At 43.8% G+C, this 27,028-nt stretch overlaps 1 protein-coding gene across 5 annotated transcripts in view; it reads left to right on the plus strand.

The window, feature by feature from the left end:
- The window catches only part of BAZ2A (bromodomain adjacent to zinc finger domain 2A), an 867,588-nt gene that overhangs the window by 633,671 nt on the left and 206,889 nt on the right, over nt 1-27,028 (plus strand). For all 5 annotated transcript variants that reach the window (XM_069230685.1, XM_069230689.1, XM_069230688.1 and 2 more), the window contains one exon: nt 7,731-7,891. In XM_069230685.1, the coding sequence (XP_069086786.1) occupies nt 7,731-7,891 (161 nt within the window). The remainder of the gene's footprint in view (nt 1-7,730; nt 7,892-27,028) is intronic.

The raw sequence follows: 27,028 nt of genomic DNA on the forward strand, positions 1-27,028 counted from the left end.
CCCAAGCTCTAGTCGCTAGCAGACAAGACTACGGCAACACACTATATGCTAGAATTTCCAACCACCTCCTTCACTGATTTCAGACCAATCACGATCACTGCAGCTAGACTCATCCTGGACCTCCCACATCACAATCACATAAAGCCACATCTCAGAGAACTCCACTGGCTGCCGATACACAAATGCTGCCAATTCAAACTCCTCACGCATGCAAACAAGGCATTGCACAGCATAGAACCAATATACCTCAACTACCATCTTCACTTCCACCAACCCACCAGACTGCTGTGCTCAGCCTCACTCTCCCTCAGGCACACACCTGTATCCGCAAAAGCAGAACGGGTGGCCTAGCCTTCTCTTGCATTGCACCCAAAACATAGAAAGACCTCCCTCCACACATCAGGGCCTCCTCCTCACTTCTTGAATTCCGCAAGAGGCTGAAGACCTGGCACTTCAGTCACTGCCAGCAGACGACCTATATACCTGATCCAGTGCCTGGATAACCTTTGGGTGTTAATTCGCGCTCCACAAGTCCAAAAAACGTGACATAACATATGTAAAGAGGATGTTAAGTTCTGGATGTTTTTTTCCAGAATTTCACTGAAGATTTCAAGGGATTGCAGGTTATTGAATAATGCAAAATGTGAGGCTTTCCCACTCATAGATTGTTCAACTCGCAGTGACGTTCCAAGCCCAGCTATAAGGTTATATGCCATTGTACTCACAGGGATGTGGAATTTGTTTTAATTATCCACTTGTCTAAGGGAAAAAAATGCTATAGATATCTATATGTCCTGTAAAGAATGTCTGTTCTGGTGGCACCATCTTTGAAAAGAACAGGGTCTTGATTGATGTGCGTCTTCTCAAGTTCAATCCGCTTAACTTTTGCATGAGGGAGCTAGGATTATTGAATTCTTTGTTTGATCACAGTGGTCGAAGACACTACTTTTATGCTGGTTTTTCTCTCTGACACCGCACTGGAGTCTATGTTGTGATGGTTTCGGATATCCTTCGTGTAATGGCAGTTGTTCCCATGCCCTATTTCTTCTAGTTCAGTCAAGAGCTTTTGATAATTGAAAAAATTCCACTGTTAGACATGATCTTCTAAAGATCACAAGTAGAGGCAATTCTTTCCAGTGATGCATTTTCTCTTGTTTCAGCAGGTTGTACTGCTTCCGTCCATTTTCAGCTAAGTTGTGGTGTTGCTCAGACTTCTACACTGTCACCAAATCTGTTTATTGCACATATTGAAGCTCTAGTGCACCTCATTTACTCATGCATGGTTTTTATTTTCACCTTTAAAGTGGGACCCTTAGCAGCAATATATGATGAAGATTGGTGGTGGATAGGTGGCCATTGACTGAGACTGAAACTCTTTAGGATCCCTGAAATAATGTCGATTGGTATTATTATTGTCCTCTAGGGCTCAAATTGTGTCCAAAAGAGTGAGGCCCCTAAGCCTGTAAAGTCAGGCTAGAATTTGAGCTTTAAGATTGAGGCAGATTTGCATCTGACATCTCAGATCTCTCCTTAACCTTTTTATTTCATCTAAAGCTGCTACCAGTATTCTTCTGTGTCCACCTTTTGCGGGCTTGCATTCTGTAGTCATCGACTTGTGGGTGGATTATAGTAATGCAATACGTTTTGGCCTGGAAGAAAGCTTATGTTTGTTTTTTTAAGTGGTACAGAACTCTGCAGCCCATAAATGTGCACTAGGCATATTCTGCACAAGCTTCATTGTTTGCTGTTGGCATTTCCACTCACTTCAGTGTATTAGAGAATGTGCATAAATCTCTTGAAAAACATAAAAGTTGTGCCACTAGTTTTGTGTTGGACTCAGCTAACCACAGTTTACTTTTGGTGAGCGCTGGAATGAAGAAAGATCTAGCTGGATCCCGGTTGTGGCAGCTATTACTGAGCTGGATCGAGGATCGTTCTTGCCTCAGCGAAATACACAGAAATTGTCTGGGTGTTATTTGCCAGCACTGGGACTCCATTCAACAGTGCCTATATGTTGTCAGGTTTCTGTTCGGAGCAGCAACATGCAGGCAGCGAGGGCGTTTTCCTATTATATATTCCAGCTAGGCCTTAAACAAACGTCAAATTTTAAAGTACATCGTTTTGTTTGAGTATAATCCTGGCTGGAGCTATCTGGAGTCTAACATCTAAATGCCAATACAGTGGACGGCAAACAAAGCTCACTGCTTGTTATCACTTCACAATTACTTAAGAGGAACTCCGATATGGAGGCAAGCTTTTGACTTTGTTCAGTCGGTGTATATAAGAGATATACAAGCACTATAAGAATGTCAGTTGTGTCGGTTTGTACAACTATTCATACAAATAACAAATTGATAGCACTATTTTTTATTTAAATCTTTTATAGCGCTACTAATCCCAATGTAGGGTGTCAGAGCTCTTACATCACACACACAGTACATCGACACTTATCATACTAGTGCGTAAATCGGTGTACATAACCTCATTCTCTTCAGTAACATTGTACATATGACTATATGATATTACATAAGACAATAAGAGTTTCAAGTTTTAGGAGTCCGACACTGTCTTCAGTGTTTGGGATTTTATGTGAAGAGTACATGGCAGAGAGAGTCAGGCCTAAACCGGAACACTGTGATTGGTGTTCTTTGTACTAATAAAACTTTATGACTACCCAAAGAAACAATTTTAGTAGCCCTATAATAACAAAAGATTGAGTAAAAAACATTAATGTTTTAAACTCAAGTCTTGCAGTTTGCAAGCAGGTTCATAGCTCACTGTGCTATATTAGGACTGTTTATGAACTGCAAGTAATAACAGGATCTCTTTGTCAAAAGCAGTAACCCATCTACATAAAATAAAAATGTCATCTGCATATCGCACAACGTATTTTACAGGAGACACATTAACCCTCTTTGCGCCAAAGGTGTGACCAGACAAAACTCAGATTTCTGCAGCAAGTACATGAACCACCATAATTATCTTACCACCGTTATTATTCCCTGAGATTTAGTGGGGGCACAAACTCTCTCTGCAGCTGGTGTCTAAACTCCATAAGATATTTTAAAAATGAAACCTTTGCATCCAGTTAGCCAGAACAAATGTACATCTCATGTTTCTCCTTGTTTCCAATTTCTTTGTGGCAGCGTTCTCTTAAAAAAAAAAAAAAAAAAAAGTATAAGTTGACTGACACTGCTTTTCATGACTCTGCCCCCTTTGTGTTTCCACACAAATACCCTGAAGACTAACAGAGAAACATAACCTGAAGACATACACATGCTCAGCATACTTATGTCTGGAAAGGGATACCATCAACATGCCTATACGTCAGCAAACTCAACCTCCCTGATAGAACAGGCACAGGGCAGCAGCTATGACTGACCGGCTGAGAGGGTGGAATGGCCTGCTGAAATGTTTTAGTGCTTTACAGCCCATTTAAGTGTACGGAGCGATGTATATTTGTATGCGATATAATTTATTCATATAAATCCAACTGTAGAAAAAATGGAAATCTGGGAAATTTTGAAGGGTCAAGTTTAAGACATGCTCATTGTTCTGTAAAGAATGTGTCAGCTCAAAGAGCAATGCTGTGAAACATTTTTACCATAGTTACACAATCTCTCTCCCAATCACCTCATGAAAAAAATGCAAGCTCCTCAGAAGGACTGCTGCACATTGATAATCCTATCACAAAACTCTCCACAGCTCTGCTTGTGTTTATTTCAATTTATTGCCTATTTGTCCTTTGGACAAGATAGAAATGACATCTTCTAGCCCCCATAAAGATACTAGTATGTCTTGGGCGTCGGGCGATAGGAATTCCCCACCCCTGGCTCATATCAGGAACATGCTTAGTGTATTTTACCAGTCTACGGGGGGGTTCTCCATAAGGCCTTAATAAAGGTGCGTCTTATCTGAGTGAGCTGAAAAGAAACCAAACACTTTTTGGAGAGTGTCTAAGATTTAAAAAGGGGATCACTCCATTAAAGTCTATAGAGCAATTGATTTGTTAGGTGAGTGATTACCAATAAAACGAGGGTAACATCCACTAAATGTGGGTGAGTTGACAGGCTGTGTGACTAGTGCTTGTGTGCAGACAAAGGTTATGTCTAGGCTATCCCGTTTTAGGTCTGAACCCATAGTAACTGGTAAAACTCCACGAAAAGGGAAATGCCCGCATCAGTATAAAACATATCAACTCCGATAAACAACTCCACAAACTAAAATGTCATTCTAAAAAGGAAAATGTGAGCAAATTTGTCATTTTAATTTCTTTCTGAAAGAGTGGATATAATGTAACTTACATACAGCAGCAAGAAAGACTAGTCTGAGAATTTTCTGCTTGAGTTTTGTTGTTTATGGATGCCACTGAAGAATTGTTTTTTTTGTTTTTGTTTCCTCCTGTTTTATGTGATTATATTAGAGGTGCAGGGTGTAGGAGCAGGTTTTAGGTCTGATCTAATTATTTTATGCACTGTAGAGCATCTTGAAACAATAGATCCTTTTGATCTTTTGGTAGTGTTTAATTCCTTCACTGATTGGCGAGATGGCTGTCTCATAAGAAACTGGATCTGTATGTACTATCACATTTAGTCACAGTCTGAGAATGGGCAAAAACTCTTTGACACATCAGACCTCCACCCCTCCCCCTTTTTTTTTTTAGCAAGTCAGTATTGATAGCAGGTCATTTGCCAAACACTCCAGACTTTAAACATTCAGTGCAAGGTGCAGTTACAGATACCTATGAAAAGGAGTACTGTCACCATGCACAAGGGGTAGTGGTGCAAATGGGACACAAGACGTTCCACGCACCAACAAAAATCATATTTGCAAGGTGTCCAATCCATAAATGTGATGCCTTCAGTTAATTCTGGCTTTTTACCCAACTGCGCTTTACTGCTGGGTTTTTTGAGCTCATAGTTACAATGTTAACAGTACACTTGCAAGCCCCAGAATATAGTGTGATGTGTTGTTAAAAGGTCTGGAATGACTTACCGTGAGATATTTTCCATTTGAACACTTGCCACGATGAATGTCGTCAAAACAGCAGCACAACTTAAATGTAGTAGTCAGGCAATGAGTAGAAAAGCATTTAGATGCAAGCTTGAAGCATAAAGTTTCAGGTGCATTAAGATGCAGGGCTACAAATGAATCTTGTTTAGTTAAAAATGTTAAAGGTTTCACAAAGTACTATGCTGTTGACAGGGCTGACCATCCCTACAATGCCATAATATTTAGTAATGATTAGATGAATGATCCCCAACTGTGTCCAGGATTTTTTCTTAAAACATTTGAATATAATACACATACATCATTAATCCATTAATTGCATTATAACCCAGACGGTGTCCTGGTAGAGCATTTGTGAGAGGTAACAGATATTAGATAAGATAATTAAATGTTAGTGAGAGTGCAATATGCATACTTTCTATGCTTTAAACAGTCTAACATCAGTCACTTCAATACACTGCCAATAAGAATACATTAGGTACATTGATTTACTTTTCATTAAATATGTACTTTATAGCAATCACTGTAAAACAACATGTTAAGTAAACACTGGAAAAGCAAGTGTTTGAGGGATATACGAAAGTTTGGCAGATAAATGGTTGTGGTGGAAATTGGCCCTGGGGTCTTTTACACGCCACCAGAGGCAGTATTCCATCACAGGCAAGATATTTTGAGAGCAGATCAAAAGGAAGGAAAGAGACCCCGATGCGCGAGGCCCTCCCAGGGGTCTGGAGTCTACTGCCGTAGTTGTAGGAACAGTAACTGGAAACGCTGGCCCAATACGAGAGAAAAGGGGCAAACCGATTTGAAAAAAATACAGACAAATAGGGCACAAGAGAACCAAAAACGATCACCAGGTCAAAGTCTATCCGGAGCACGAAAGCACACATCTGAACCTGACAGTGGAAAGAAAACAGTCTAACAGTGGAGTCTGTGACCATGCACATTTCAAGCAAGAGGTGGAGTCATACTGCCTCAAGACTTGAGAAGAATTCTTTGAAGAAAAATAGCTTGCACACATCTGAGCCCAACACTAGATGGCAGGAGTATGTACAGCATGTGTATCCATGGCACCACATGCCACTAAAAGACGCGTACAGGGTAAGTAACATTTTCCTTTTGCTGTGTTGTGGCTTACTGGCTTACTAGACGCTGATGAGCACTGATTTGACAATTTTTAGAAATCACCACTGAAATCCACAACAACTAAACACTGAACACAGATTTAAGTCGATTATGACTTAACATGTAATAGAAAATTGAACACTGTTGCATCTTGTTGAAGTATTTCAAGTCCACAAAGTTTATAGCATACTTTCACACTGATAGGATAATGTCATCATTGATGTCATTTGAGATGTCATCAGTGATGTAATGTATCATGTTATGAGTAAGATATGTGAAGTCATAAGCAATACATGTTGGTGCAAGTTGTAACTGGTCAATGTCAGTGTTTTTTGTTTCTAAACAATTTCATCTCATTTTAACACCCAAATATAATGTCCAAGTTAATCTTTGATCTTTTAGTTGAATAAATATATAACAAACACACTCTTACACACTTCAAATTAGTCCTTTTCTGCCATTGGTGTGTATGAGTGACATTCACACTCTGTGCCCATCTACGATCACATTTCTACTTTCATTTGTATTACTTTTTAGGGCCTATAACAGCCCCCGCTTCCCCAGACATTTCTAACTGGCCACTTGATTCCTGCTCATTTTATCTTCAGTGTGCTCCATCCCTACCAGTTGACCATCATGGAATTGGTATTTAACATAGTCTGTCATTGTTTTCACTTTCAGGGATGGCCAACAAGTTGGTTCTAAATGTGAATGGTGGTGATGCTGAAACTTTAAATCAGCAATACACTATGTACACTGCCATTGCAAGACTGTCACCTGCTGATATATTTTATTTTATAATTTATTACAGTGATAGACCTGCCCTGTCTAGGTGGCAGCATGTTTTCTTTTTTATACCCCTATTTGTTTAATTCATCTTGCATATACTGTTGAATTTGTGTGTTTTATTGTGGATGTGTGAGTGGGTGAGCATAATAATGACTGAGTGGATGAATAGATGGCATACGTGCACGTATGAATGACAGAATGCATGTATGGTGATTTGAGTGCTCAAACTCATGAAGTGCCTGAAGGCACTTTATTTTATAATCCAGACCTATTGCCATTGTCAATATTTGTTAAGGACTTGTAATGTTTATAGATTAAGAGACATTACCGATGGCAGAGAGATAAACTTGCAGGTTACTTTTCATTATTTTCCCTTTATTTCTCACTTGTAAATTGGGATTAAGAAACTAGATGCTTCAAGCAGAACAATAATTATTCAAAGTTGGTGTGCTGCATCCATCAATATTGGTGCATCACACTGGGCTATGCTGTTAAGAGCTACGTGGCAGTGATAGTAGAATTGTTAATAGGAATTATTATTTTCTGGCAATATTCTAAATCTAGTGAGTAGGGCATGTCCCTTTTTAGATCAAAACAGCAGGTGTACTAGATTCTCGTTAGATGACATCCGGTCAAATGAAATGGGAACTGTTGACCAGTAACATAGAGAGCATGATTGGCTGTAATTTTACTAGATAAGTATGTGTTCTGCATTGTTTCCTAAAGCCGGAATCAAGTTATCGTGGGATTGAGACTGTTGAAATATTCATCAGCCTAATGCTTTCTGTGTGTTTTCTCGCCCACAGATCCCATTTTTCAGTTCTGCCCTGAAGCTGGTCATCCTGTGAGTCTGGACACATTGCAGAAGTGGTCAACAACTGAGCGGGCCCTTGAAGTGGACTTGTCCATTCTTCAGTGGGTGGAGGACCTGGAGCAGCGGGTGGTCTCCTCAGACCTACAGCTACGGGTATTGTCTTTGTCTAGGATGCTGATGATGGTTCAGGCCCTTCACTTTCTAGGCTATGGGTTTTACTGGTCGGACTTGGACTTAGTACATGTATTTTAATACTGTGAATTGACGTGCAGGAGGCGACTTGAATAGGCCAGCTCATATAAAATCAGCATTTTCTGTAGAAAATGTGTTAAATTGTATAGCCCATTGACAGTTACAAAAGGGAATAAAGTTACCCCATTAGTCCTCCACAAATCAACTGTTACAAATTTGTATTTTTTTTAATTGTGGTACTGTTTTTTGTTATCTGAAGGTGGAAGTCCTGAAGTGTGGTACAAACAAGTGACCTTTCAGCTTTATGTATTCACCTACAGATAGACTTATCCTGCTAAGTGCTCCCAGAAGATCCCTTCTTCAATGCATGTTTCTGAACATTATCCCTAATAAACCCCCATTGCTCCCATGTCCTGGCTTCACTCATCCACACAGGTCACATAAGGATGTTAATGAGGCCTGAGAGCAGTTTTGTGAAATCCCTCATCCAGCCCTTTTTGACCTTTACCCTTCTGCTCCTGAGGCAAAAGCAAAAGTGCTGCATAGATGCACAAACCCTAGCTTTGTCACCCCTCTAAGTGGACCACTAGGCAGTAGCTAGTTGAAAAGTCAGACGTGACAAGGGAGCAATACTTGTCCAAAGAATATATAAAGACTGAACCTCTGTTATCATTCCATGTCGTGCAAGGGCATAGATTGACTCTAAAATATATAATCCTTTTGTTGTAGTCTTCGGGCAGTGCTGGGCTAGAATACCTAGGGTATCACCTTAAGTCAACATTGCATGGAGTTCCATTTAACTGCCCCCCCTTTCTGAAGAAGAAACTCCATTGTGAAGACGTCTGACACCTCTGTTCTGATGGATACTTGTAACTGCAGATTCTTCACTTTTATGCTATACTCAGGCATCAGACTGGATCTTAAGAATTTTTCCTGTGGTGTTCAGATGGTGTCATGTTGGCTTCACACCTTCCTGGAAGTGACAGAGCAGTGGCGCAGATAAGAACCACCCCGGCACATGGCCTTTGGTTACTTTCTCTAGCTAACGGCTTTCAAGGAGGCCATGCTGCATATCTTTGGTGTAATTCAAGCTCCATCTGTCTTGCCATCGGGCCCAATAGAGCCACATGGGCCTCCAGTCAAATTTCCTTGTGCTGGTCATGGGTATTTTGTATATGTGCATCTGTGATGTAAGCATCAAATTGACTGAAAGTGTCATCACAGCGATGGGGATCCTAGAGCGGTGCTGATTTGGTATTTCAGGGAATGAGGAATATTTCAAGTCAATGTTGGAATATAAAGGGAGATAACAGGGCAGGCAAGATCTACGTTTCAAGTAAGGGTTACACCATCTTGGGATAGTATCACCTGAAATATATGGGTTTGGTGCTGAACCCCAACAGCAGTCTACCCATAATTCATAGGGACCTGAATGGTGTGAACAAGGTAGAGAATGTAACTGTGATTCCTTGCTGAGAGTTTACAGTTGGTCTTCCTAGTGGTATTTCAAGACAAACTAGCAAGCTTGAAAGATTAGGTGCACAGAACACAGTTGAAGAGGGGTTCACAACACAAAACAAGCACAGTGTGAGGGGTGCCAGTGACGGGTCAATATTCTGCACAGAATAAATTGAAGCGTTTGGTGAGTATTCTGGAAGAGGTTGAAGCCATTGAATAGTTATCCCCAGATGCAGCAGCACTAGGGACAGTGAGGACATAAGATTGTATGTTGATATCAGTGTGCTTAACAAGTATCCACTCCCCTAGACAAGATCTATGCTTGCATTGCTTAGTGTGGTGAACATGTTTACCACATTAGACCTCACGTCGGCATATCATCAGTTTAATTTGCACAATCAAACAAATCTTTGCATTTATAACACAGTTTAGCATCTTCAGATACATGAGAATGTCTTTTTGACTTCTTTCAGCAGCATTTGTGTTTCAGAGAGCCATGGAGAGCGTGCTCAAGACCTCATCTATTTTAGCATGTCCAAGACTATAGAAAGACTGAGGTCATGTTATTTGTGTTCCACAGTGGACATACAAGCAGAACAAGTGGTGAGGATTTGCATAGCCTATTTGAATTGTGACAGTGAATTGAGCCTTGTATTCTGACCGTGGTGTAGAGGATACTCCTGACTAAACCTTGGGTTGGTTTGGCATTGAATATCCTGGCTCCTCTTCATGACGTAGGGGGACAAAAGTATGAGTTAGTACTTATAAACTTGTACTTAAGGTGGCCAGAAACCTGCATCACCAGTGGGATTGAGAGCAAACATTTGAATTTGTTTGTGGACATTTTTAGTAGAGAAGGTATTCTCAACACTCTGCTGGCAGACAGGGATGCTCAGCTAGTGTCAAGGGAAAATTAAAGAGTTTCTGAGTATGAAGGATATTACGCACGAAAAGTGCACTCTTTACCTTCCCGTTCAAACCGCCATGAAAAGGCTGGCGGTAGGGGGACTTGTAATCCCCTGGGCAGCGCTGCAAGCAGCGCTGCCCTGGCGGATTTAAACCGCCGAGACCACTGTGGCAGGAAACTGCCGGTCCCGGCGGTTCGACCGCGGCGCTTCCGCTGCAGTCGTAATTCCCTGTGAAGCACCGCCAGCCTGTTGGCGGTGCTTCCTCCAGAACAGCCCTGGTAGTCTGTGACCGCCAGGGTTGTAATGACCCCCATAATGTCTTGTTTATAGAATCAGTTGTTCTGTTCCTGTTTTCGGGTGCTTTTCTCTTCTGTATGTTCTGTGCTTCATCTGTACTATGAGGTGAATGTGCACAGTTTTTGCATTCTGGTCATGGCAAAGGAAAGGTTTGTGGTATTCTGTTTGTGGGCATTTGTAATACAAGCATCAGAATGATCTATAGAGCTATCACAGTGATTGGGATTCTAGAGCGGAGATGATTTGAAAGGTGGACAGGAACAAGAGGTGGCTCTGAGATTAGCTGGTGGATGAGTCGTACACTGAATAATCTTGTTCTATATCTTCGTCTGCCTACAGTACATCTTTATTAAGGATTTAGACCGTTTTAACAAGGTTCTCCCCTTTACTTTTCGGCCCCTTGAACCCAGTACCAGGCCATTACAGACTCCGACACAGACTTCTGCACTGGCCCCATGACCTACATTGGAACCTGTTGTAATACCGGCAATACCTAGCCAGTGGTCTGATGACCCAGTGCATGTCTACCCCCAAGCTTTTGTCGGCCCACGATCAGCCAGTGCTATGTCACAAGATCACTGAAGCACAATCAGTCATTATGCAGCCAGATTGTAACTAATTGCTTCTAGCGCCGCTCAGCTATCTGCAGAGGCTCTGGTTTCTTTACGGCTCTGATTCTAACCATATTGAGGAGGAGGAAAGGATCTTCTTTCCCTACTGAACTAATAATGTAATAAACTTAATAAGCTTCTATTTATGAAACACCAGTGGGCTAGGCACCTCCCTGAAATTGAATTGAACTTGACTCACCAAATGGGCCCCCAGTGGAGGAAAGTTCCTTGTTTGAGGTGGTGGTTTGAAGGGCAGCCGAGGAGCTAGTTCTGCTGTTGTCTTACATTGAGACAAAAACAAATGTTCTGATAGAAATTCTCCAACCATGGCCAAGTTATCAGAGCCCTTGCTACGGTTTGATGACTTTTCTCGCTGATGCCTTGATGGCTACGTTGCCCAAGACTTGTTCTTGCTTGTCTTTCAGCTGTGTAATAACCTTGTGACTTAGGCGTCCACCTGGTGATCCGCATCTTGGTAACTAAGCATCTTACACCAGAGAATCTCAGTGTGCAGGCTCTACAAGTAAGGTGAATCCAAAGACTTTCATGACAAATCCTCCAGATCACAAATCCAAAGTAATTGATACTTTTGGTAAAGAATGTTTTTCTCCACTGCCCTGTGCTTCAAGTCCATAAATGCAATCTGTTTTCTGTGCTGATATTCGCAGGCCCTGTGGTACATGGCCAGCGAGCTCCTGCTGGCAGTCGCAGAGAACCTCGTAGTTTCTCTTGCTCACAAAATAAATGATGGCCAGGATGCAGTGAAGTACGTAATCTGTGTGGATCTGGATACTACCACTTGTCTTGGCGAGACTGTATGAACCTGTGTTGTGCTCAGAAGGCACACGTGGATGAGATTGACCACATTTTCTGGCCATGTGCAAGCATTCCTAATGTATATGCCCTTCGTAAGGGCCAGACTCTTTGGTGAAAAGGCAGAATAAGCACAATAGAGATGTAGAAACAGCTGAGCCACTGTGTGTTCTTTGGGGTTTTTGACTTCAGCAACATATGACCATTCTGATACAAGAGGTACATCCTCTGAGAAAGATGAAGTATGCTATTCGTGCTGGTTTCTTGTTGTGAAAAAGGATGGGGGCCTCAGGCCTATCCTGAATGTTTACCCCTTATATTCCTTTCTGCAAGAGGTTAAATTCAAAATAATCATAGTGACTGATTATATTCGCCCAGGAGACAGGATGAGCTTTCTGGACTTGCAAGAGTGGTATTTCCATATACGCGCCCTGCACAGCTGTTACCTGAAATCTAGGGTGGGCTAGGAACACTTCAATTTGGTGTGTTCCTCTTTGACTTTACCTCAGCTGCTAGGGTGGTCACCAAGTTGATAAGTGGTGGTCGCAGCCCATCTTTGGAGGTCGGGAGTCTACATGTATTCCCGTACATCAATGACTGGCTGCTGGAGGTGGGTTCACCGCACTGCCATGGACCATTCTTCTGACATTGGTTGAGCTCTTGACATTATTGTATTTCACCATCAATGAACCAAAGTCCTATATGAGTCCTACACAGAGACTTCCACTGAGCAATTTGAGACAATGTTCAAGGTGTTTCCTACACCCCAGAGTGTCCAGGACATCGAGGACATGATCCTGATGTTTCAGGATTATTCCTGGATGTTGGTGAGGTGAGCACTGAGGCTTATTGGCCTCATCATCCACAACAACTGGTGGCCTATGCAAACCCTGCAATGGAATGTCAAATCCCAGTGGGCTCAGATTTAGGATTGACACTCCAACTCAATTTAGTTCTCAAGAGAGACACATCGGGATCTGCTCTGGCGGCTGTCCGATGCTGATATGAACCGCAGCAGGATGCTGTCACTTCCCCACCCAGAACTCACAGTTGTGGGGATCATGGGCCTCTGGTCTCCTGTGAAGAGCTAGCTTCACATCAGTCGGATAGCCCTTCTGGTGATACGTTTGGCTTTTAAAGGTTTCTTCCCTTCCATCAAAGCAAGACCTGTGCAGGTTCTTGTGAACAACACTAACACCATGTAATGCTGCAAAAAGGAGGGTGGACTTGGGACCTAAGCCAGGAGGCTCTGGGTGTATCTGTTAGCCACCATCCAGAACACACAGTGTTGGGGATTTTGCATGCTGGAGTTTCCTTCGAGGTGCTCTTTAGGAGACAAATTCCTGTTGGAATGGGGGTGAGGGACTCTTGTATGACTTCCCACTGATACCTCTACTGCATCAAGTAAAAAAGAAGATCAAGAAACACTGAGCCCAGACTATCTTGATCGCCTTGGACTTGGCCAGCTGTATGTGGTTCCCAGAGTTTCTGAGCCTGAGCATTTACCCTCCAATCAGGCTTCTGCTTTGGGAGGAACTCCTGTCTCAGCACGGGGAAAATTACTGCTTCTGAATCTCTGCTACTTACACTTCCATGCATGGAGATTGAACCGTGGCACTTAAATGTTTTTCATTTGCAACCAAAATTGTAGTATTTTCCTTGCTGTCGGGTGGTGTACAACAAAGTGTCTATGCTGGGATACATTTTTTCTTGTTGTGGTGCACGATATAGTGGCCACTTACATGCCAAAGCTTCCTATGTTCTTTTCTCTCACATTTCCTTGGTCTTGGAAGGCCTTGTAGTGGGCACAGTGAAAGATTGTTTATCAGCAGTATTTACCAACTCTCCTTATTTAGTCACCAGTTTTGATGTGGTTTATTGAAGAGTTCACATGTTTACTTCCAAACGATTTGTGATGCCTCAGTGAGTTCTTTACCTGGTCTTAACATTCCATATGTGCTCTCCCATCAAGCCTATAAGAAATATTATTCGTATGGCTTAAGATGCTGAAAATACTCTTCCAAATCGCCATCACTTCAGCACATGATGTGAGTGAGCCTAGAGCAATTTTACTTACAGCAGCTGTGAGCCACAGACCTTGTTGGTACAACCTCCCTACACTATTGTCTATCTGGACCCAGTCGGAATTCCTACATAAGGGTTGTGAGGCCCTTCCATATTGGCCAGACAGTCACCTTGCCTGCCTTCCTAACTCTCCCTCATTTCTTGAAAGAAGAGAGGCTCAGTCACCTAAATCCAAAGAAAGCATTAAGCTTTTACATAGATTGGATGAAAGATCATGAGTTAAGGGGCATACAATTGCAAAAAAGGACTTTGTCAAAGTCCAGTGCATGAATATCTGCTACAACCTTACCAAGATGTAGCCCCATGAGGGCCCAAGAGACCATTCTGTCAGGTCAAGACCACTGCAGAGGCACTGGTACGAGAGGTCCCTGCTCTTGATATTGGCCAGGCTGTGATGTGGGTGTCGGTATACACGTTACCAAAGCACTACTACCTTAATAGCCAGGTCCAACAATGTCTCTATGTCCTGCCAAGCGTTTTAGTGTGAGGCCATTCCCCAGGCTCTTCACATCTGCGGTTACAGTATCCATCAAAAACAGTGTTACAGAAGGTAAATAATTTCTTTGTCGGGAGTTGGTTCAGCATGCCACAATTCTCCCTCATTCAAGCAAGATTAACATGCTAGTATCTCACCTTAGTTCAGACTCATTCATGGATGCCTTGTGTACCAGGCTAAAAGCGATGGATGTGATTTGCAGCTAAAATCCTTTGGAGCTGAAACCTCCACTCGCCTGGGGATTGGCCTCTCATGAGCTCTGTGCAGCACCAAAAGGTAAGGCCTTCTGAAACCAACTCCCCCCTCCACTACTGCTGTAGCTAGACTAGTTGCTCCATTGGATCCATTACTGAGCTACCATGCAATGAAGGCAAAAGTGACATCTGAAAAGCTTTAATTGAAAACTAAGAAAATAGATTCATGTCTCTTTAGGGTTTCACAATACTTCCCTATCCATGGCAGTGGCCTTGTAAAAGCAGTTCTTTATCAGGCTTGTGAGATGTTTTTGAGTGAATTGCAGTTAAAACGTGACGCTTTTCATCTTCACCTGAAATTAGACTCCATTGTAGTGGTTAGGCGACAACCTGCCTCAGTGTTGGAGACAACTGCTCCATCAGCGAGAGAAATTAAAAGCATGGACATAAATGGCAAAATAAGTATGTGGAAGGTCCGTTATCCCTTGGAAGAAAGCCAGCAATACCGTTCTCATAGGGAGGTACCATTGAGAGATTTTGGAAGGAATGGAATCCTTCATTAATGACTTACCTATACACTAGAAATAGAATTTTAAAGATATGCTGAATGATTATTCCTTGTTATCAATCAAAGTGATAAGTGCAGAAGTGGGTTTTGCTGAACTAGCTTCAACCAGATACTGTCAAGGTGTGCCATCAGAATATAATTGTTTCTCCAGTTAACTGTCTTGAAGTCAGATGCTCAGGTAAAGATTACGAACCACCCGTTCTTGAGATCTGCCTTATCTGAACAGCATGCAGAGAAGGAAAAGCTTAGAATGAAGAATGAGGTGGAGACCTTGAAGGTGATAGGGCTTGAAGATAGAAATAAGTTCTTCAGACAGCAGTACAAGACCAGAGAATGGAGGTACTGCACAGGGAGGCTTCAATCCTTTTGCTTGAACATTCCAGCCACAACACTATCACCAGTAAGGCCAAAGATACCAGAACCAATGGAAGCACCTACAAGTCCACTCCGACAAAACCTGCAAACTCTGGGGGAAGACACTACTCTTGAAATGCATGACAGCCTCAAATCACTCCCCCCTCAATACGGTCTCCCCCACCCAATCCCATCACCCCCACCCTAGTTGACCACCCCAAGTGAGGGAGCAGTAACTCTAGTTCAGGATGAGTGGGAGTCTATCACGACAGACCACAGGGTACTAAACATTACAAATCATGCATACTCCTTTTCAAGGCCAAACCTCTGCCATTTCCACCAAGTCCAACAACGAGCCCCCAGATTGCCATTTTGAGGAACAAAACATCTATACTACTAAAGAAATATTTAATAGCACTGGTACTGTCTTAGCAGATGGGGGAAGACGTTTACGCCATTTACTTCCTTCAAAAGAAAGGTCCAAAATGGGCATACAGGCCTATTCTAGATCAATGGTTTACCAACAAACATATCGAAAAAGTCATTTTGGATGTTTGCACTACCTAAGTATATCTGCATATGAAACTAAACATGTGGATGTTTGTGATAGATGTAGAAGATGCTTACTTCCACATACCCTTGACAAGACCTCACATGAAGTACCTGAGACTTACAGAATGAAACACAAAACATATACAAGACCTCACTTGAGGTACCGGAGACTTACTGAATGAAACTCACAGAATACACAGTCCTGCCAGTGGGCCAGAAATCAGCACAATGAATGTTCTCTAAATGTGTGGCAGTATTAGCAGCCCTCGTACAAAGGAAGGGGATCTTAGTCTACCCTTGCCTAGAGCTCACAGATTAATGGAAGCTGTCATCTAGTCAAAGATGGAGCATTATTTCAGGAAAACATCCATGCTGCATCACATGCTTATTCTGCAAATCAGCTTTCAAAAGCCAGTCTCAATGCCAGTGCAGTGTCTGTCTTGTCTGGGGTCTATAATAGGCAAGTAGACCAAAAACTGTGGATGAGATGGTGTCATCTAACTGAGAAAAATGCCATCTCCTTTGGAACTCCAACAATCTTAGCTCAGCAGATCTCCTACCGTCTCATTTCTGTGGCATCCAGTATCTGAATATGTCCAGAACGCAAGGGTGCATATGAGGGGCCCCCCAGCAGTGCTTGGACCAGTGGGAGACAAACTATAGTAAATGCTGTTTGCAAAATAAATCATTACATGGTGGTGCAAGAGACAGAATCTCCTCAAATGACTTACTTTTTAAATGGAAATACCTTGAGAAGTCATTGTAACAGATGATTTGCTGATGCTTCCAGAAGCTCATCTGGACCATCTTTCAGTTAACGGCAGATGGACGGACAAATCAAGTTTGATCAGCTATCTGAAGCTGAGAACAGTCCATCTGCTCTCCTGGTTGTCCCTCAATCTCTGATGACACTACCACAACCATGCACCATGTAAATGAACACGGAGGCAAGAAGTTGAGACCACTTTTGCTGGCAGTGCAGAAGATCAGGCAGTGGGCTTAGCCAGAGATCTCAGACCAAAAGAAGTGCCATCCCAGGCACTTAGAACCAACATTTGGACTTCCTTAGTCAATACTATTAGGAAAACCATTAGTTGGTCCTGGATGATGCCCAAAGCATCTTCGGAGATTGGGGAACTCAAACGTTAGATCTCTTTGCAGTGGTGCTAAATAGAAATTGCTGAGAATTCATCTCCAAAGTGCAAGAGACAAACTCGGTAGGCAGTGCCCTTTTAATGAATTGTCCAAGAATATTTTGTATGGCTTTCCACCAATCCCACTCATTCCAACTGCATTGATGAGTCTGTGCAAGACTTGAGCAAAGATGTTTTTCATGGTGCTAGATTAGCCAAGAAAATGTTGGTATCCAGATGAACTTCAGAGGTCTGTCAATCAACACAGGAGGCTGCCATGCAGGCTAAATCTTCTGATCATACTTCAGGTGCAGATCCAACATCTAAAATTAAAATTGTTGGATGTTGGTAGCAGAGGCCCTGAAATAAGGCCTCTGAACTAAACAAAGGCTTGTGTGGAAAATGTTAAAGTGTTATGATGCCCTTTAGCATGTTATGACATGAAATGAAGAAACAGTCTGGGTATGCTAACAAAATAATGGACAAGACCTTGTATATTTTTCCATACCTATAGAAGTTGGTCTAATCCCAATTGCAATTTTCACCCCGAAAAGTTCATTTTGCTGTTATTAAAGCTCACAGGAAATTTTCAAGTGAAGTTTATTTTATCAATATCCTAGTAATCAAGAATTATTTGAAAGGGGTGAATGCTGTTCTATCCAATCAGAAAACAACATCTTCTATGGGAGCTGAACCTAATTCTGTCAAAACTAATGGGCTTACCATTTCAGGCAACTGACAAAATGACATTGCAGCATCTCTTGTGGAAAACAGCTTTATTGATTCCTTTATTGAATATCCGCTTGAAAGTTGACTGAATTACAAGCCGTGTCTACTATAGAACCATACTCATTTCATACTCATTTTTTATGATAATAGAGAAGAAATGAGGATGCATCTGTTCTTTTCACCCAAAATTAACATTTTCCCGTCAGCCATCCACATAACCTACTTTTTTCCTCAATCAGTTTACTTCGGCTGAATCATCACTTCATTCGTTAGACACTTTAAGGGTACTTTGCCTTTACCAGAAAAAACGAAAGATCTGAGAATTTCCAGCAGTCATTTATCAATTTTGGCCTGCCTAAGCAGCTACTTCAAGATGTTTTTTGGCATGCATTTCATTGTAACTAGTCGGCAAGTAACTCTTTCCTAGGGTTGCAAAAAAAAAAAAAAAAAAAAACACTGCCAGATGTGAAGCAGCCACCCCAGTCTGACTCAGAAATGCCCCAATAGCAGATATTTGCATAGCTGCCACATGCAGGTCAGTGCACACGTTTACAAGACGTTATTTTTTTAGATAACGGCACACAAGCTGATGCTAGAGTTCATCAGGGACCCTTGAGAAAAAGCTCTTCAAGTAGTACTTATTCACAGTCAAGGAGATTTAATAGCTTATCTTAAATTTCTATACTGCCTGACAGCTGCGGTAAGCAAAGGTTGGTAGTTTGCTCTTCTGTTCTGAGATTTATGATCATCAATAAATATTCTATGATGCAGAAGAAAAAGTTGATTTCCTATAGTTCTGATTCTGCATTGGTTGAACCTTCTTTGAAGTCATAAATTGCCCGCCTGCTTTCTGGATGGGTTATCTTGGGCATTAGAAACAACAATTAACTGAGCTGAAAAAACACACTGACTATGAGATGCAACTGCCAGTACAGTGCATCAACGTGTAGGGGCATGCTCATGATAGTTTAAAGAGACTCAGCTTTCAAAGTAAGCATATCTGGGTGCTCCTTTCTCTCCTCTGTAGACAGGTTTAAAGTATTTTGCATCTCAAATGCTGCAGTGCAGCCTTGAAATAGTTAATATGGAGTTTGGTAGTTTTCATTTCCAAAAGGTTTTGCTTTAGATAGGCTTCCAAAGTGTCCTTCTCATCATATCTACAATTACACCCCAAATGTATAACTCAGTGAACATCGACAGTAAAATGAGGGGCTCTATGGTTGATGCTCTCAGCGGAGAATTATTCTAACAATTATGACTGAATTAAAATTTAAATGATGCAGAGTCAGGCCTACAAGTATGTAACCTAATCCTTATTTTCCTCAGTCAGTAGTGACCTCCTTTTGCGGTGAGATGCTATGAGCGGGGGCTTTAGTGCTGAATTCTCATGTTTTTTGACTGATGTCTCACTCTGGGTGTTTTTTCTTTGTAGAAAACCTATGTTTCCTCCACCAACACAGGAACTTTGAGAATCTTTGGTGGGCTGGAGTCTGTGACCTTTCAGAATTGACTAGTTCCTTATCTGCCATATGGATCATTGCAGTGAAGGGGCCTTTTGAGGAGATGTGCTTAATCCTAAGACTCTCTGATAAGTCAGAGGTCAGCCAGAAGCATTTTTTCAGCTTTTTCCCAGGTGGACTCCGTGTAATAGGAGAGGCCCTTGATATCATTGTTAGAGCCATCATATCTTGGAGGGTCATTTGATGTCATAGAGGGCCCTTTGATGTGAGCGGGATGATCCCCCTGCATTATGAAGGGTCAGCAAAGGCATAAAGAGTCTCTTCATCCTAGCTGCTACATCAGCATCATATGGAGGACTTAGACCTCTAATCCTTCAACTTTCAGGATTTCAGAGGGCATATCTTCGTAAATCACATGATGACTATCATGAACACAATCCTTGGACCTTGCTTCCCTTTTTTTCTTGTCACTTCATGCTTACAATATGTAATGGTAACAAGTGCTCTTTTTCTCTATCCATTTGTTCTGTATGTGTTATGTAGACATAACCTCAAACATGGGTGAGACCTGAGAGGACTATTACACTCTAGTTTTTTTTTTTTATGCTGTACCAGGCTTGAGTACACCTTTCTGCTTTCTTCTCTGTTGTCATAGGTGTAGAATAGTGCCCTTTTTTTGGCATGGTTACCCCCCACGTTTTGCCTACTGTCAGTGTGTTTTGACTGTGTTCACTGGGATCCTGCTAACCACGACCCCAGTGACTGTGCTCTCTCCCTCTACATTTGGTTGCTTGGGACTTCACACACCCCACATTTGGCATACTGGTAACTCCATATAAGTCCCTACTTATATGGTACCCAGGGCATTGGGGCACCAGGGGTCGAATCATACCCCAATACTGCTGCCAGTATTGGTTGTATAATTCCATGCACTCTGTGGGCTCCTTGGAGGACCCCCAGCTTTATTCCTACCAGTTTGCAGGGTTTTCCTGGGTAGCTCGCACTGCTGCCATCCTACAGACTGGTTTCAGCCCTCCTGCTGATTGACCAGCTCAACTCCAGGAAGACAGAACAAAGGATTTCCTTTGGGAGAGGGAGGAAACACCCTCTCCCTTTGGAAATAGGTGTTACATGGATTGGGAGGAGTTGCCTCCCCAAGTCACTGGTATATTTTGAAGGGCACATTTGGTGCCCTCCTTGCATTAACCAGTTTGCACCAGTCCAAGAAGACGTCCGGTCCCTACTCTGGTGCAAAACTGGAAAATGGAAAGGGGAGTAACCACTCCCCTGTACATCAACACCCCAGAGTTGGGGTCCAGAGCTCCTCCAGGTGGTGACTTGATTTTGCCATCTTGAATCCAAGGTGGGCAGAGGCCTCTAGGAGCATCAGAGTGGCCAGATCAGGCAGGTGACGTTACAGCCCCCTCCTGATAAGTGGCAACCCTGCTAAGTGTCTAATCCCTCTTCCTGGGCTATTTAGGGTATCCCTCTTGGATGGGTTCTCAGATTCGACATGCATGATTCCAGCAGGACATCTCTGCATCGTTTACTTCACCTTCTGGCTACTGGACCCTCTAGGAACCGACAATCTGCAACTCTAGCAATGACCCTGCTCTGTAACATTGTTTCTCCAGGTCCTTCCAGCAACTCCAACATTTCCCCGGCTGTGCATCCTCTAAGGGCGACGAGTCTTCAATTTGCACAAGAAGCAAGAAGGCATCTCCCTTGGAGTGAAGGAGTCACTCCCATCCAAAGGCACCAACTGCAACGACAACCGGCTGCGTGGATTTCCTCTCCTCCAGAGCTGCGTGGACCCTGCGTCACGGGTGGTGGTCTGGAGTAGTCCCCTTGCCCCTCTCTACCAGCTTTCCAACTTGGGAGAAGGTAAGCCCTTGCCTCTCTACGTAGGACAGTACCCCGTGTACCATGTCACTCCCCTTTCCATTGTCCAGTTTCGTGCCAGAGCAGGGACTGGGAGGGGGGAATCCCTGAACCAGTGTGGACTCTTTTAAGCACGGAGGGCACAAAATGTGCTCTTCAAAGCATCCAGTGGCTTGGGGAGGCTACCCCGTCCAACCCAGTCACACATATTTCCAAAGGGAGAGGGTGTTATCCCCCTATCCCAAAGGAAATCCTTTGTTCTGCCTTCCTGTAAGACTGGTGGTAGCAATGCTGGGGGTCCTCTAAGGAGCCCCCAGAGTGCATGGAATCATACTTCCAATACTTGCAACAGTATTGGGATATGATTCCAACATGTTTAATACCAAACATGCCAAGTACGGAGTTACCATTATGTAGCTGGACATAGGTAGTGACCAATGTCCAGTACACCTGTAAAATGGCATCCCCGCACTCACAAAGTCTAGGAAAATAGATCTGGGGCTCGTGGGGGCACCTCTGCTAGTACAGGTACCTGCACCATGCCCTCTGGGCTGAGAGGGCCTACCATAGGGGTGACTTACAGTGACCTGGTGCAGTGACCTGTAGTGAAAACAGGTGCAGGCACCCATTTCACGCAGACTGCAATGGCAGGCCTGCAGAACCCTTTGCATAGGCTCCCTATGGCTGGCAGAATAACTGCTGCAGCCCATAGGGATCCTCTGATACCTCAATGTCCTGGGTACCTAGGTACCATGTACTAGGGACTTACATTGGGGGACCTGTATGCCAATATGGGAAGAAAAAGGTACAGTTACCAAGTTAGAAAGGAGAGAGCATAACCACTGGGGTCCTGGTAAGCAGGATCCCTATTGGGCACAGTCAAGCACACTGACAACAGGCAGAAAATGGGGGTAACCATGTCGAGAAAGAGGGCACTTTCCTACAGCACCTGTCTCTTCAGAGACAAGGCGGACTCGGTGCTTGAGATGTTCAAGGGGTCCTGGGCTATGGCTCGGTCCCTTGGCCTTGCTGCTGTCTCTCGCTGAAGACAGCCCTCATTTCCCACATTTAATGGCCATGGAAGGAGCTTCCTGTCACGTCCCTTTCCTACCCACCCACCATGCCACCCATGCTACTCAGCCCCTGTGTGGCCGGGGATGCCGAATCCAGGAGGTCTGCCCAGTATACCCCCTCCCCGGCTGCAGCCTCCAAGCCTTCCTAGTCCGTTCGCCCCATCTCAGAATAGTTGGCGGCAGGATTCACCATCGCTTGCACCTCTGGGAATCCATCACTACAGACAGGTGGGTTTTGCAGGTCGTCCAAAGGGGCTACTCCCTCCCCTTCGGGACTGCCCCTCCAGCCATGCCTCCATCCGACGGCCGCTTACCGAAGGATCATCTGGCACTTCTCTGTGAGGACGTCGCTACTCTCTTGGCCAAGGGAGCCACACAGAGGGTCCCTGCGCCAGACATAGGTTGTATTTGTTATTCCGCTACTTTCTGGTGCCCAAAAAGGACAAGAGCTTACATCCTATCCTAGAAGTTCGGGCTCTCAATCTATTCCTCAAGCAGGAGAAGTTCAAAATGTCCCTGGGCTTCAGGTACTGTCTGCCTTGGACCCAGGAGAGTGGATAGTAGTGTTGGACGTGCAGGACGCCTATTTCCATATCCCCGTCTTGCTTGCCCACAGACGCTACCTGCGATTCATGGTAACTCACGAGCAGTTTCAATTTACTGTGCTTCTCTTCGGCCTTACCAACGCCCCTCTGGTGTTCACAAAACTGATGGCTGTAGTTGCAGCTCATCTGTGCAGGTTAGGGGCTTCAGTCTTCCTCTACCTCAACTGGCTGTTGAAGGCGGACACGCCCCAGAAAGTCATCTCCCATATTCTGACTACAGCAAACCTTCTGCACATGCTGCATAAATATGCCAGAGTCACACCTGACTCCCACTCTGACGCTCCCTTTCATCGGAGCTGTTCTGGACAAAGTGCAGTTTCAGGCCTATCCTCCCGAAAAGCGAGCCCAGGATATTCAGGCTATGATTCCGATGTTTCAGCCTCTGTCCTGGGTTTCGGTGAGAATGACTCTGAGGCTGCTGAGCCTCCTGCATCTTGTTTAGTGACACAATCCAGATGGTATATGTGGGCTCTGCAGTGGCACTTGAAGTTCCAGTGGGCGCAGCATCAGGGGAATCTCTCCGACATGGTCCAGATCTTGGAAGGGACTACAAAAGATCTGCAGTGGTGGCATACGAATCAGGATTGGGTCAGCGGCAGATCTCTCTCCATTCCCCAACCAGATCTGACAGCAGTGACAGACGCGTCTAGACTCCAAATCAGTCTTCTGTAGCTTGATCAGGCTTGCATTGAAAGCATTCCTTCCCTCTCTCAAAGCGAAAGTGGTGCAGGTGTTCATGAACAACACTACCCCATGTGGTACTGCAACAAACGGGGTGGATTAGGGCCCTGGACTTTTTGTCAAAAGGCTTTGCGTCTCTGGACATAGCTGGCACATCAGGGCATTACCGTGGTGGTTCAACATCTGGTAGCCTCTCTAAATGCCACAGCAGACAAACTCAGCTGTTGATGCATAGTCGATCACGAATGGCGTCTCCATCTAGAGGTGGCGCAAGTACTTTTTCAGTAGTGAGGAGAGCCTTGGTTAGATCTGGTCACCTCCGCAGAGAACTCGGAGTGTCAGCGTTTTGCGTGTCTGAGTTTCCCAGACGGCACTCGCTCTGTGGCGCTTTTCGTCTAGCGTGGATCTCAGGCCCCCTTTATGCCTTCCAGCCTATACCATTGTGTCCAGAGTTCCGAAGAAGATCAAGAACGACTGGGCCCAAGTAATCCTTGTGGTTCTGGACTGGGCATACAGAGTATGTTATCCAGAGCTACTGAGCATGGCCACAGATCCCCCACTAGGACTGCCCCTTCGGGAGGATATTCTGTTGCAGCAACAGGGGACGGTCCTTAACCTGATCCTGTCCAGCCGCCTTCATACCTGGAGATTGAGCAGCGGCAGTTGACAGATTTTGACCTTTCTCCCGAAGTCTGTGATGTTATCTTGGTAGCCAGGCATCCACCAAAGCAGTATACGCCTGTCATTGGCATAAATTTGTGGCATAGTGTACCAACAAGTCTGTTTATCCCCTATCTGCTTCTGTCTGAGTCTCTTTTGTTCATCCTTTCTTTAGCCCAGCTGGGCTCTGCTTTGGGCACTCTTAAAGGTTACTTATTGGCTATCTCAGCCTTTCTTAGATTGGCAGACCAACCTTCCCTTTTTAATTTTCCTATTGTAGGGAGATTCCTTAAGGGACTCACCTATTTGTTCCCTCAAACTCCGTTTATCATGCCTCAGTGGGACCTCAATTGTGTCCTTATTTAATGTGTTCCTTTTGAGCCGCTACACAGCTGTCCTTTGTGGCTCCTTACTGTCAAAAATGCATTCCTTTTTGCAATCACCTCTGCTCGCTGAGTGAGTGAGCCTGAGGCTCTTTCTTCAAAGCCCCCTTTGTTGTCTGTTCACCCTGACAAAGTGGTGCTACGTACGAGGGCCTCCTTCCTTCCCAAATTAGTTACACCTTTTCATGTAGGCCAGTCGATCACTTTGCCTACTTTATACGCACCTCCACATCCTTCTCATGAAGAGGAGAGACTCCACCGCCTGGATCCAAAAAGAGCGTTGGCGTTCTACCTCAATTGTACCAAAGATTTCCGGGTGGACGATCAACTCTTTGTTGGATATGTGGGTGAGAAGAAAGGAAAGGGGGTGCTAAAGCGTACCATCTCACGATGGGTACTACTTTGCATCAAAATGTGCTACGCTTTGGCAAAAAACAACACCCTGAAGGCTTGCACGCTCACTCCACCAGAGCAGCTGCTGCTACCACAGTGTTAGCACGCTGAGTTCCTGTCCTGGATATATGCCAGGCAGCAACGTGGGCATCCCTGCACAAATTTACAAAACATTACTGCCTGGAAAGTCAGGTCTGCAGAGATGGCTACTTTGGTTGTTTGGTCCTGCAGGACTTCCTAGTATGATCTTGGTTCGCAGCCCACCACCGAAAATGGTATTGCTTGGGTATCTATTCTAAGGTAAAGAATCTGCAACTAGAAGTCTCTATCAGATGAACAAGTTACTTACCTTTGGTGACGATTTATTGTATAGGGACATATTCTAGTTGCAGATTCCTTACCAACCCACCCATCCTCCCTGCTTGCGAACTGATTTCTAGGGACAGGGATTCTCCATTCAGGGTCTTAGCTCTGGTGCACCATTTTCAGTGTTCTTCATGGCTCCACGCTTTGTCATGGAAAGTTCTGAAAAGAAACTGACGCCGCCTATGTACGACCCTGATGTCATCACGGCGACCATGACGCCAACGACGTCCACGGAGTCAACCGACACCACCTGACATCGCTCAAGAGTACTGCTTGAAGAAAAATCTCTAGATCCAGTCTGATGCCTGGGGGAAATTCTAAGGTAAGGAATCTGCAACTAGAATATGTCTCTACCAGATAAATCGTTACCAAAGGTAAGTAACTTGTTTGTCACTGCTTTTTAACAAGGTGTAGTCTGCCAAAAAATGAGCAGACCTAAATGCCTTTAAATCTAATGTCTTTTCTCCTAACTGTTCAGGCTTATTGAAAGATAGTATGCTAAGAACTCTTCATAAGTTCCTTTTCACATCCATTTTCCAGCTTGTTGGGATTCATTATATTTATAAACATGAGGGGAAATATTATAGTAAAGGCATGCTGTTTCTGTTCGTACTGCGGAACAACTTTAACTAGGCACACCAGATGTAAACAGTGACAGTGAGCCCTGCTACTCATAATGCATTGCCACTAGGGCTGCTGCGAATTTGTGTATAGGGAGCTGGCTCTGCATGTACTATACCAACATGAGCTATAGTGTGCACATAGTCCAAGGGTTCCCCAGTGGCTTAACAGAAGCTAAAGTAGATAATACTAATGCTCTCTTTTGTGGTAGTATGATTGAACAGATAAGCTTATCAGAGGGTAGTTTAAAGCGTTGGTTGCACACACACAGGCAATAAATGAAACAACATTCAGTGACTAACTCCAGGCCAATAGTTTTTATAAAGCACAAAACCATTTTGTTACTTTATTTCTAGAACCACCAGATTCAAGTTGCAAGTAAGTACGTTTGCAAGTAAGTAACAAACATATGTATCAATACCACTTTGTTTCAGATTGACAAGTTTTATCGTTTTCAAATAAATAGCAGTGTTGAGATAGGTACAAGACTTACAGTTCCAGTCATCGGGGGTTAGGATGTCCACAGGTTGGGGTTCAAGTTAACACCATACACCCACCACCAACAACACGTGGCTGGCCGGGTGCAGTGGTCAAAGCTGAGGTCGATTTAACTTGGAGACTGGGGGCTCTCGGAATCAGGCCTGCTTGCAGGTAAGTACCCGTGTCTTCGGAGGGAAGACCTAGGGGTTTTAGAGGAGCAACGGAGGGGGCCACTGGTCAGCACCAAACACACACTCACTTCTCCTTGTTTTCCCTAACTTTCCCGCCGGACTTGTC

This window comes from Pleurodeles waltl, chromosome 4_2 (assembly GCF_031143425.1).
Source record: "Pleurodeles waltl isolate 20211129_DDA chromosome 4_2, aPleWal1.hap1.20221129, whole genome shotgun sequence".
NCBI lineage: Eukaryota > Metazoa > Chordata > Amphibia > Caudata > Salamandridae > Pleurodeles > Pleurodeles waltl.